We start from the raw sequence: 12,941 nt of genomic DNA, 5'->3' as shown, positions 1-12,941 counted from the left end.
ATTTGTGTATGTCACTTGCAAAAATACTTGCAGATTTTGATAGATTCTTTTGTCATCACTTGACATGGAGATTTTGAGTTGAAGGTTTGATATGAAAACATCACTGATACGTCAGAGGGGCCAGTTTTGCGCTTCTTATGATCAGAGAATCATGTCCATTTAGCACCAGTTTTGTTACCCTGAGATAGCGAAGGCTTATGCTGTTGGAAAATGCTTTTGAGACCTGACTTTGCGGCCTTGCTTAGTTGTTAGAATAATTGTAATGATGACCCTGGTGATATGTGCACGTGACCATTTCCTGTTTTGAATTTCACAGCGCTGGGACATGAAGCTCCGTCATCTTGGACTGAATAAAAGTGATTCTAGCCACAGTGATTCCACCCAGAGTCAGAAGTCTGGCAGGAACGCCAACCCCCGGCAAGCACGCAACTAAATCCTGAAATGCAGAAAGAACACCAGTGGACTTCCTACTAAGACTTGCGTTGCTGGATCAGCAAAGGAAAATTGCACTATTGCACGCCATATTCTATTTTTTACCACAAAAATCATGTGGTTACTGATATTACTTCTATTTTCTCTGTTTTCTGTTTCTCTCTCTCTCTCTCTTTTTGTGGTCTGAGTGCAGATCCTTAAATATATGTATTCTGTTTCACTAATCCTGGGAAAACTGTTCTTTGCAATAATAATAATAAATTAAACATGTTGATACCAGGTGCTCTTTGCTGGAGTAAATGTGAATTTGCTGTCCTGCACCCAGACTGGGGATGCAATCCCGGATGCAGAGGGAGACTTCTGGGGCACATGCAGAAGGCCAGGTACGCCGTGAAACGGAGTCTGCTCCTCTAATTACGGTCGCCTCATTTTCACATGCCTTTTGGGCCTTCTCCTCGCGCTTCAAAGTTCTGAATGTTTATAAAGGTAAAATGGCAGTTTGAAATCAGACGCCGCACAGGCAGAGCAATCAAGCACCGGGAAGCATTTATGAGGAAACGACACACAAGATAAATTATTTGCAAGATTGGCAGGAAGCAAAATAAATAGTGCTGGTAGCTGGGGAGAGAACATTTCGCCTGATTGAGAAGCACAACTGAAACCGGGAGCCGTTGGGGTGTTACCAGTAGCGTTTTTCTTTTGGCCAATACACTTGGTTTGCTTCTGAATGTATTAATCAGCACTAGGGAAGTGAGTTGGAAGGAGACCTCTGCCGTTAGCAGCGGAGCTCTGTTACATTCGCTTCCCTGGACTTAAACCCATCAGCGTAAGTCTTCCCCCCACCCCAATCTTTTAAGATAAACCTTGACTTGCTGCGCTGACCCGGAGAGGCAGTATGCATGCACGGGCACCGCGGTGTTGCTTTTAAAAGATGCGTAGCTCTAGAAGATGCTGTGGTTTGCAGGATGGTGAAGTGTGCGTGTGCCTGCGTGCGTGTGCACTCCCACCCGAGCTGGACCCAATCGCAGGCCTGTGCTCCTGTCGCCTGGATTTGTGCTGTTTCATGTTCGGTGAAATCTGCCCAGTAAAGGGAGTCCTGGTCATCGGGGGGAGGTTGTTGGACCTTGGAGCCAGCAGCAGCCAAGCTGTGTACCCCCCACCCCGGGGACCTGGGGCGGCTGTCGCGGCTCTCCCCCTCCCCCCAGCAGAGTCCCTCCCCTCCCTGTGGGACATCAGCAGAACCACGGTTCTGAGCTTCGGGCCTGGACAGCAGGCCAGGTGTGCACAGGTGTGCAGCCCCCTGCTGCGCTTTCCTCGGCTACAAGGGCCGTTGGGGGGCAGTGAGGCATGCGTTCGGGAACGGCCCCCCAAATAGCAAATATGTCTTGTAAGTCCCCCCTCTTGAGAGGGAGCAGGCACCCTGACGGCCGGCTCATGCCCGGGCCCGCAGCTTCTGGAATCCCGGAGGACCCCCCCACCTGCCCACCTGAGGCGCCCGCCTCCACCCGCCCTGGGCCCTGGCAGGTGCCTCCCTTGCCAGATGCGCCTATCCTCGGGGTGCCCCCAGCCCCCAGCGGCCCCCTGGGATCCCCAGGAGGGGGGCCCAGGTGGTTCTGCGTGGTGGGTCCTGCTTGATTCCTGCGCTTCTCAGGTTTGCTTTGGTCAGAAGGGCCAGAAGGGGGGACGGCGGGAGACCTCCAAGGCTGGGGTTCTTGAACCCACAAGGCGTCCTCCCCTCTCCAAAGCATAGTGAGACGTTTTTTGAGAGAGCAGGTGAGCAAGGGGGGGAGGAAGGGGGCGGGGAGAAGCCAGCAGGTGGTGTCCCCCCCCCCGAGCAGCTGGCCGTGGGGTCGCGGCCTGAGCCACCGCCCAGGCCTGGTGGCTTACCCGCCCCCCCAGGAAGTCTAAGTGAGGGACCTCTTCCAACGCCCCACGAGGGCGCAGGTGTATCCAGCGCCTGCAGTGTTGCTGAGCGGCGGGAGGCAGCAGCCGCAGGAATAATTCGATTCCACGTGCACGTGTGACACAGTTTACGCTCAGGACACCTACACTCAGAACCAACAGAGGACTGCAGCTTTTGATCCAGCCGTGTCCTCGGCCACGTCCCCGCCGGCCGAGGGGCGCAGCAGCTGCACCCCGAGTCCGTGCAGGCCTCCCCGGGCGAGGAGGTGACGGTCCCCAGGTCGGGCAGGTTCCTAATCCGGCTGCAGAGTCCGTTCTCCTCCGTAATCGCCAAAATGCAAGTGCGTCTTCTTGGCGCCTCTGTAGGGCTCTTCGGCCGGGCGCTAACTCCCAGAGCCACTAAACATGTAATATATATGCACCCTTGTCGGTAGCCTGCAGATCAGGAAAGTTCATTTAAAATTCCTTAGACACCAAATCCCTTGAAAAAAAATAAATAAATAAAATAAAATAAAAAAATAAAAAAATAATAAAATAATAAAATAAAATAATAAAATAAAATAAAATAAAATAAAATAAAATAAAATAATAAAATAAATAAATTCCTTAGAAACACCTTGTTCACCTCTGGGATTTTAATTTCCCCAGCCAGGTAACAGCTCCAAAATGTTCGGCGCCTGCTGTGCAGGCCAGCACAAACGAAAATAGCAGCAAACTTGGATTCTCTTCCCAGATTTGTGAGTATTTTACTGTGTCACATAGAGAGTGTAACCTGATTCGGTGCCATATGTTGCACTGAGCATTTGGGGGTGGGGTGGGACAAGTCCACGGCTTTCCACATCTGTTAGGTATTAAGAAGGCAAATACAAAAATTACAGTCACTGTGAGTAAATAGCACTACTTATTGCCTTCTGCAAGAAATTGCTTGCTATTATTTTTTCAACAAGTAAAATGACAAATAAGTATTTCAAGACTGGTGTTTATGCAGACTGTGAGTTTTAATACTTAAGTAATATAAGTGTTCAAGAAGATGGTAAAAATGAGACAAAACAGAGATTTCTTTTTTATTATTATTATTTTTTTAAAACAGAGATTTCTAATACTGTTACTGAAATCCAACTGATAGAGTTTTGGAATATGGTTCCCAGCTGTATTAATAAGAAAAAATGGTACAGTCAAGTCTTTTTTAGTTGTCTCTTTGGGTAATAATATCTAACAGGGGCTAGAGCTTTATAGAAAACACCTGTATGTGTGTTACCTCATGTAATCCTGCAAGGGCTGTCAAGTAAGTATTATTTCCACTTTATGGATGAAGAAATCAAGGACTGGGAACGCAGAGTTTCATAAGCAGCAGAGCTGGGCCTCAGACCCTCTTATTTTTATTTCCCAACTTATGTTTCCCACCATCGCAATTGCTGATAAAAAGATCAGGGCATCCTGACATTGTAAAAAAAAAAAAAAAATAGTGTCAGGCTTGGAGTGGGGTGCTGATATTTTTTTCTTCAATGGAGATCTACTGACTGAATGCCAGAAAGTGCATGTAATAGAGTTCCAGTTCTGATCCCAAGCGCTGTCGTTTTTGCTTTTCAGTTTTCCCTGCCCGAAAATCAAAGTTTTTTAATGGAATGATTCTTGTCGAGTATGAGCAGGTAAATGAACAATTAAAGCGATTCTTTTGGCACTAATTGTTTTGTTTAGCATCAATAGTTTAAAGATATGTGATTCTTTGAAGAAACAAAAATGGTATTTTTCCCTCTACGTTTCTGTTTTCCCTTGAATTTGGAGAGAAGTATGGAGCTAATAGTATTGAACAAGGTCAGGAGGAAAGGCGAAATTCAGAGTTGACAGTTACTCCAAATAAAACCAGATTGGCTACTTTCCACGGGGAGCTCTTGTTTCCCACTCTCAGATCTTCCCCCAAGCCCTCGCATGGCCAGCGTCCTCCCCAGCCTCTACATGACCTAATTCCTCCTGCTTTTCTTCCATTAAATATTTTTATTATGACAGGAATTCAACACGTTGAAAGACAACTAAAGCTGGCTTTTTTGTTTCTTGTTTGTTTGTTTTTGGAAGTGCAACCATTATTGCACTTGAACGGCGGGTGTTGAGAGCCCAAGGAGGAGCTGAAGAAGGAAGGGATCTATGGACTGTGGAGGCGAAGTCAGCAATGAAAGCAAATGTGGAAAGGAACTTCCCACCAATCTCCAGGCGGTGGAAGGGAAGGCCATCTCTTAGTGGCATCGTAGTGCCGGGGCTGCCCTTCCAAGGAGCCAGCAGCCCCTCCGCACACTTAACATTATGAAATAGGATTGAATAGGCTTGTAGGGTTGGGTCTTAGGAGAATTTGGGGCATCACTGGGGATCCCTGGGTGGCTCAGTGGTATAGCGCCTGCCTTCGGCCCAGAGCGTGATCCTGGAGTCCAGGGTTCGAGTCCCCCATCAGGCTCCCTGCATGGGCCCTGCTTCTCCCTCTGCTTGTGTCTCTGCCTCTCTCTCTCTCTCCCTCTTTCTCTCTCTCTATGTGTCTCTCATGAATAAATAAATAAAATCTTTAAAAAAAAAAAGAAAAAAGAAAATTTGGGGCATCAGCGAGGGTAGGCCGGGGTGATCCATGAAGCTTCTGAGATGGTAAATAGTCTGTGAAACAGAAAACAAAGTGTTTCTTGTCTATACTGGATGGCAAATAAGCTAATGAAGTCGATCTAGTTTACTCTCATTTTATTTCCATGTTCTTTTGGTGACTCTGCAGTGGAAGGATCAGGGCTTCTCAGATAGGATCCCTATGCTAGTATTAACAGAATTTGAGGTAAACAGTTATTACTTAACTGGACAAAAGAACATATGAATACAAACAAAATCTCTACTGTACAACCCTTTCCCTGTGACGTGTAACTCAAAGCTTTAAAAAGAAGCACGAGGGATCCCTGGGTGGCGCAGCGGTTTGGCGCCTGTCTTTGGCCCGGGGCGTGATCCTGGAGACCCGGGATCGAATCCCACGTCGGGCTCCCGGTGCATGGAGCCTGCTTCTCCCTCTGCCTGTGTCTCTGCGCCTCTCTCTCTCTCTGTGACTATCATAAATAAATTTAAAAAATAAAAAAATAAAAAAAAAATAAAAAGCACGAAGCTCGGAAATAGTACCCCTGCAAAGACTTCATTGTCTTGTCTGTGCACATTTGTCTCTTCCCGTCTTGTTCATCCTTCCCTTTTCTGTTCCTCCTTATATTGCTGTGCCAAGTCCAATACAGGCCAGTAGGAAATAAATTCAGAATCGCGAGAAAATCAAGCACGAAACAAATAGAAGAGATGGACAATCCTCAAGCCCATTGATCAATATCCACGAAGCTCATCTGAATTTCTTTCGAATCACTGGTTCACGCAGTCTTGTCTTCTCTTCTCTTGTGTACCCGGTACCAATAGCCTGAGACTACAGTTGCCTGCACTTCCTCCTTAGAAACACTCAGTCACTCAAAATGGCCCCATTATCACACCCTGAAAAGAGCTCTGAAGTTAGGACCCCTGGATTCAACTTCTTGCTTTGCAAGTTACTGTGCGTTTAGCCTTCTCCCCAAGTCTTAAGATCAGGTGAGTTGAGCTGGGCAGAGCATGTTGAGCAGTACCTGGAGCGAGGTAGGTGCTCAAAAAATGTCAGAACGATTCCACCTTTACTCTTGAATTCTCTAAGGTCCACGGTTCTCAAACATGGTGCTAGTGCATGCTTACCCAGCCAGGAAGAAAAAGTGGCTTCCAACACATCTTACACCCTGACCTGTTCTGGCCCCACCATCTTCAAGATGCCAAACTCAAAAAAATCCCTTTCATCCATTCTCAGGTTGAAGATCGAAATCCTCTTTCTTTCCTTCCTCTTCCTACGCAGACGTGCTTAGACAGTAGCATGGTCAGGAGACCAGATGAATTCTTATTTAATTAAAAAAAAAAAAAAGAGATACAATTCTGGAAAAACTTCATAATACTCAGTTCGGCAAGTACTTATAGAACTGATAATAAATTTTTTTTCTTCCAAATATGATTTGTTTTGGAAATCGAGAAACCAAAGTGCTTCTCTAACGACTTCTGAATACAGAAGATGGTAAACTTACGGGAAGCTTAACATCTTTATGTTGGTTATCTCCATGGAGATGTGAACTTTCCGATTGATTCACTTAATCTTCCAACTTTGGAAGTGGGCTTTTATGCTTTAATGTGATTCGTTTTAGGTCATTTCACGTAAGGGAACCAAACAAGTAAACCAATATTTTTCTTGATGTTATTGGTAAAATTCTGGTCCCCGAGAAGAGCCGTTGTTCACTGTTTAGGTGAGCAAGACGACGCCTCTTGCAAAGATATGCGCTCTCCGTGCGAGCTGAATTTTGTCAGAGGAGCTTCTTGGTGTTTTTCATTTCCTAGGGAGTTCCAGAAGTACTAAAATTATATCGAGATGAAGTGTTTATGTTTCAAAAGTGCAGGCTCTGCATTCCAGGCTGCACACTGAGGGTTCTCAAAACAGAGGCAGCTTTAGTTGAAATTTGGGAAATAAGGGTAACTCCTCAGGCCTTGGACTAGAACATATTGGAAAAGCAGAGGATAACCTATCAGCCAGCTGAAACAGGGAACAACCAAATTCTAGGGTTGGCATGCCTTTCTGTAAAGGGTTGCACAGCAAACACTTGAGGCTTTGTGGGCCGCGCGGCCTCTGTTACGAGCTCTGTCCTTCAGGCTTTGCAAGCCTTACCGGCTTACAAGCTGTAGTTTGCCTGCCTTTGTGGGTCGTCTAATCAAATGTCCGCCAACTAGCTTCAATGATCATTTTTTGGGGGCTTAATGAAATAGGTAGTTTTGGTGACATAGACGCTTTCCTGGGAAAGGTTGGGCTTGTGCTTAAATAGGACTTTGCCTAACATTTTACCAACAGAGTGAATCTACTGCGTAGAACACTGTTCTCTTCAGGAATGAAATGCAAGGGCTTGGGAAATATATCAAATTACCCCTTCCTTAGCATCAATTAAGTAACGAGGGCCGAAAGAGGCCCTAGAAGTTGCCAGAGAGTACATGGTACCTGGCCCGGGGAACAGGAGATTGAAAGGAGCCGGGAAAGGGAGATGTTAGCTGCCTCCCTTAAGCAATTATCCACAGGACTCGGCTGACCACCCAGTAATAGTTTGTTGTTTTCTACAAAGGCATATTCTTTGGGATGATCCAGCGGGGAAAATCCATGTATAATACACGATGGTAGGATCTATAAAAGAAATAAGAACAAGAGGTAATTCTTTGAAAAGTCCCTCTGGCTGCTGGTCTCATTTCTTCTCTCTGGCCTCCCCTCCCATTCATTCTGGTTTGGTGTCTTGAAATGTGTTCCTACCGCGAACTATCCCCTCTCTTTAAAGCTGGGCTGCCTGTAATGATGGGAGACTATCAATAGGACTGGTAGCTATCATTTAAAAAAAATGTTATTAAAAATAAATAAATAAAAAATTTTTAAAAATGTTATTAACTCTTTGCTATTTCCTTAATATTTCCATTTAAGTTGCTAAAACTAAAAAAGAAAAGAAAAGGGGAAAAAACAGACAGTAGGAAGTGCTGCCCACGCATCAAGACCCTCTTGTGTGTTTAACCCATTCGCCGTGAGCTTGATTTACAACTGCTTTCCCGGCCTGATGAATCCCACATGCCCCATAATTTAAACATCTTAATGTGCCTCTCACTGGAGTCCCTTTTTATTTGAATGTAAATTGATTCTGAAACTGCTCCCAGTCAGAAGTTTGTGTTTGAAATACCGTAGCTTTGAGTCGAAATATGGTCATACTAGGGTTCAGTCTGCGAGCTTAGAGGAACGAGGTTCAATTGCCGGCATAATTAACCTGCCTCAGGTTAATTTAACCATAAAATATACACTCCAGCTGACTGTTGATCCTGCCATAAATAAATAAATGGCAGAGACCCTGAGCCATTCGACAAACGGACTGCAGTTTGCTCGTACAAATACAAAAGAACTTTGAATTTGTGAGTTTATTCCTTTTTTGAGGACTTTTAGGGACTTTCCGTGAAAGGCAGACATGATTCTTGCAGCATTCTACACCTGAGAGCAACCCCAGTAATTCTTACCTAGTCTAGGTAAAGCCAAATATACTCTATATAAGACAGCGACTTATCTATCATCTATCTCATTCAAAAAGAATATTCTGGAAGACATATCTCTTTTTGTAGGTAATTCTGGAATTTAAGAATCATTTCTTAAATTCCGCTGCAGGCTTTTAGCACAAGGAAATGTCAAATTACACGAAATATTTAGCGACAATTATAACTGTTTTACTTTTTTTTTTTTTTGAAGTACTTGTTCAATACCTTACACTTAAATAGCCAGATCTGTATTTTGGACTTAGATTGGATATTTTCCTAATAAGTCTTGGTAACATTTTAAGTCCTACCTTTCTCCTTCAAGCTCAGGGCAGAATGTGTTAGCTTCAAATATGCCTGGGTTCAGGCGCTAGCTGTCCTTGGAGACAAACCACAGGCCCTTGACCCGATCCCCTTCTCGGAGCCACAGCCTGGAGAGCTGGGAAAATGTCTTGTGTGCTGAGGCCAGGCTGCCTAACACAGCCAAACGAACAAAACAACAAAAAACATGAATAAAGGAGGCAGTGGGTGCACAAATGTACCCAAAGATAGGCTTTGAGCTTAGAAAAGTCCAGAGCTCCACAGAGGAGGCTAGTACCTTGGCCCTAGTCTAGGTCAAAGAGCCACAAGCCATGTTGAAGCAAAAATCTTCCTCCCAAACACAGTGGATGGTGACTTCCACCCAGAGAACCAACCTCTTGGACAACTGCTTTTTTTTTTTTTTTGTCTCAGGAAATTAGGTTGTGGTGTTAAAAAATTCCTGAGGCCTGGAGTAGATAGAAAGGGCACAGCAGTTGTTTCCTCTGCACCAGAAATTGTCCATACTGCAAGCTTCTTACCATGGGAGAAAGGAAAGGAACAAGCCTGCTTTAATAACATGCAAATTTAAGTTGTCAAATAGCTCTTTACATTTTTTTTTTTTAGATTTTATTTATTTATTCATGAGAGACATAGAGAGGGGCAGAGACACAGGCAGAGGGAGAAGCAGGGAGCCCGATGCGGGACTCGATCCCGGGACCCCGGGGTCACGTCCTGGGCCGAAGGCAGACGCTCAGCCGCTGAGCCCCCCCAGGGGCCCCAGCTCTTTACATTTATCTGGCAGTGTTCATCTGAAAGGACACTTTGTCATTTACTCATTCAAGGGCACGTTTTTACTGAGCGCCGCTGTGCCAGACGCTACGTTGGGTGGAGGGCATTCTCGCGTGGTGCCTGCCCTGCTGTAGCACACGACGTGGGGCAGGGAGCAGACAAGTGACGTGCTGTGAGAGGCGCTGAGAAGGATGAATAAGATGTTAGAGGTGGAGGCGGGGGTGCAGAGGGAGGGGATGGGGAGCTGGTATCTGCGGAACAAGGGGAGTCACCGAGGTACAATCACTGTGGAGCTAATGACACTGAGCTTCAGTGTCCTTCCCACGTCCTGGCCTCTTCCAAGGCCCAGAGGCACCCCGTCATCATGTGTCTTTGTGAAGTTTGCAAATTTAAGATTCTAAAAAATTGGTTTTCCATAGAAGAAGATTCCCTCCAATTGCATGAGTTTTAGGGCCCAAGGAGTCTGGATTCATGCTTGGTGGCTAGGGGAGATCTCTCAGTGGAAGAACTATTTCAGTTGATTCAACAGGATCAGAAGGAAGCCGCCACGCTTCCTTCCAGGATGGTGAGGGTGGTGGTCCGGGTGGGCCGCTGGGCCATTTGAAACTTCCGAAGCTGGAAATTGCTTTGGGAGGACCTGTGGAGGGAGAGATAAGGCTGGAGACGATAGCAGGGGCCAACGCGGAGGCCGCGGAGGCCGGATTACCTAGTTTGGTTTGTGTCACTGGGGCATGTGAAACCATCAGCATGTTCGGAGCCGGAGAATAACACGATCAGATGGATGTTTTTAAGAGATGACTCCGGGGCCCCTGGGTGGCTCGGTCATTTAAGCGTCCGACTCTTGCTTTGGGCTGAGGTCGTGATTTTAGGGTCATGAGATCGAGCCCTGTGGGGGGCTCTGCGCTCAGCACAGAGTCTGCTTGGGACTCTCCCCACCCCACCTCCCACACCCGACCCCACTATTCTTCTGCTCCTCCCGCTGCTCAGGCATGCGCTCTCCCTTTCTCTCTAAAATAAATAGATGATAGATAAATAAATAAAACTTTAAAATCTTAAAAAAATGACTCAGATTCTGTAAGAATGCTTGATATAGGGTTGGGGGCCATGCTTAGAGAAAGAGGCTGTTGCAATATTCCAAGTGAAAGATGCTGGTGGCTCGGGTTATGGAGGAAAGTGGCCAGACTTAAGGCCCACCTTGGATTCTGGTCCACGGAACCCTAGGACTAGCTGATGGGCTGGATGGACAGAGCTGGAAAGAGACAGAGTCAAAGGCGACAAATGATTTTCTGACTTGAGCCACTGGATGGAGCGTAGTGCTACCTGGGGCCCAGGAAGAGGGAAAAGCTGGGTGGGTGGGTCTGGGGGGAAATGAGAGTTCTGATTTGTTGTATTAAGTTGGCCATGCTTACTACCCAACGGGAAGAGAGTGAGATGACATGGTCTGGAACATAGAGGAAAGCTACAGGTGCAAATTTAGGAGTCGCCAACGTACGTATGATAAACAGCACATTTCCGACCCTACAAGATTCCTACCTCTGCTCTTTTGAGTGGTTCTTCATTCCATAATGTAATCAAACGAGGCAGGAAGAAGCTCCTAAGCCAGATTAAGTAGAACTGCTCAGTTGCAGAGGTACTTTATGTGGAACTACGGGATCCTTCTAGAAAGACGTTGGAGTCTGGAGTACAGCCGGCAGGTTGCAATAATCACAAAAAGTTGTATTAGGAATTTCTCGAAAGGCATTTATTAACCTTATAGTGGATATGGCTTTGTAAGTGTAAAGTATGCCCATGTTGACATCTCTTTGAAGGTGATATAAAAGCAGGATTATGGAGTTAGACGTGATCCTGTGTTATTTAATCCCACTCGAGTGTGCAGGAATGAATTAGGCGTGTGAAATATGTACACCGTCTCCACAAATCAGACGTTAACTTTGTTATCCGAGTAAGTTTACATTTCTTAGTGGCCTGCGAGAAACAATGGTCTGGCTAACACTGAATCATTCCAGTCAATGAACAGACCCGGCTTTTAAAGCGTACGTGAAATGGGGCCAACATTGTGTTTGCCTGTGGATTAAGACCTTGACTTTAGGAGGTTTCAGGAGGCTTGTGTTTTCCCAGAAGTTAAATACACGTTTTTGCAAATAAGCAAGGAATAGGAATCTTGGCTCATCTGGCTGAAAAGTCCTGAATGTCAACTTTATTTAAACACAATCTGAGGGTTCGGGATCCCGACAAAACCATATTTCTGCGTGGTGTTGTAGCACTGGGGACAGTTTCAAAGAGCTGTGAGACGGAGATACTGAAGTATGAGGGCAAAGGAATCTGTTACGCTGGCCTTTCAAAAATGCTTACATGGGGATCCCCGGGTGCCTCGGCGGTTTAGCGCCGCCTTCAGCCCAGGGTGTGATCCTGGGGACCCGGGATCGAGTCTCACGTCGGGCTCCCTGTATGGAGCCTGCTTCTCCCTCTGCCTGTGTCTCTGTCTCTCTCTGTGTGTTTCTCATGAATAAATAAATTTCAAAAAAAATGCTTACATTTTCCTTATGGAATTTAGGCGAGCACACGTAGTCAGGACTTGCACATGCAAAGAAAGTTGTGCTGTTCTTAAACAGCTTCAGTCTCAGCCTTTAAAAAATGCACAGGTATTGAAATCGCTTTGGGATTCTGGAAGGAGATTCTTAGGCTACAAAGTAAGGTGGGTCGGGGAGGACACCTGTAGCTATGAAATGTGAAGATGCCAGAATCAGGGCAGGGTTGGACTTTGTAAGCGTTTTTCCACGGGGGATCTCGTGGGAATGACCCCCGTTTTATTACAGACCCGTTTCTTTGGATGCTTTTCTGTTTTTGGTGAGACTTGGTGACCTAGAAGCCCTTTGGACCTTATCTTTATGGGATTTCTGTCCTCGACTGCCCTCATGCATACCATTCCCGAAATACTTCTTTTGAAGGTTAAGCGGGATTTGAATAGAAATCTACTCTAGAAAAAAAAACAAAACAAAACAAGAAGGGAGGCGTGAGGAAGGTAGCGGAGAGTAGGAAGCACCAGCGACCCCCGACCTAAGCGCTCTAGGGGCGAAAATCACACTCTTGTGGCCGCCTGACATTAGTGTTAAACCCTAAAGAGCGACACATTCATGACAAGAAAAAAACGTTGGGGGAACATGGAGTAAGAGGCAAGGCCCGAGCGAGGATTACCGAGGACCACCCAGGGCCACCCTGCTGGAGAGGAGAGACACGCGCTTGCGGGCTCTGCTCTGGTGCATTCCTGGTCTGTGAGCCACGGGGACAGCTGTCACCCTCGGCGGTCGCGGCCTCGGGAGGAGGCCCCTCTGGGTGCACCCACTCTGCCCCACCTGCTTTGAGTGCACCCATTCTGCCCCACCCACTCTGGCTCCACTCGCGTGTAC

The 12,941-nt window shown here is 46.3% G+C and overlaps 1 protein-coding gene and 1 long non-coding RNA gene across 2 annotated transcripts in view; both read left to right on the top strand.

Moving 5' to 3' along the window:
* Positions 1-714, top strand: part of FRZB (frizzled related protein) — a 30,402-nt gene extending 29,688 nt beyond the window's left edge. Inside the window, exon 6 of the mRNA XM_038584521.1 lies at positions 317-714. Coding sequence (XP_038440449.1) covers positions 317-433 — 117 coding nt within the window. The 3' untranslated portion in view covers positions 434-714. The remainder of the gene's footprint in view (positions 1-316) is intronic.
* A 2,218-nt stretch (positions 715-2,932) lies between these two features.
* Positions 2,933-5,181, top strand: LOC119867799. Its single transcript, XR_005384518.1, has 3 exons — positions 2,933-3,071; positions 3,925-3,983; positions 4,408-5,181. It is a non-coding gene; the product is annotated as an uncharacterized LOC119867799 (long non-coding RNA).
* Positions 5,182-12,941: the final 7,760 nt, after the last annotated feature.

This window comes from Canis lupus, chromosome 36 (genome assembly GCF_011100685.1).
Source record: "Canis lupus familiaris isolate Mischka breed German Shepherd chromosome 36, alternate assembly UU_Cfam_GSD_1.0, whole genome shotgun sequence".
In the NCBI taxonomy this organism is placed as follows: Eukaryota; Metazoa; Chordata; class Mammalia; order Carnivora; family Canidae; genus Canis; species Canis lupus.
Note: the sequence above shows the minus strand (reverse complement) of the source record. Positions and strands in the feature narration are given on the sequence as shown.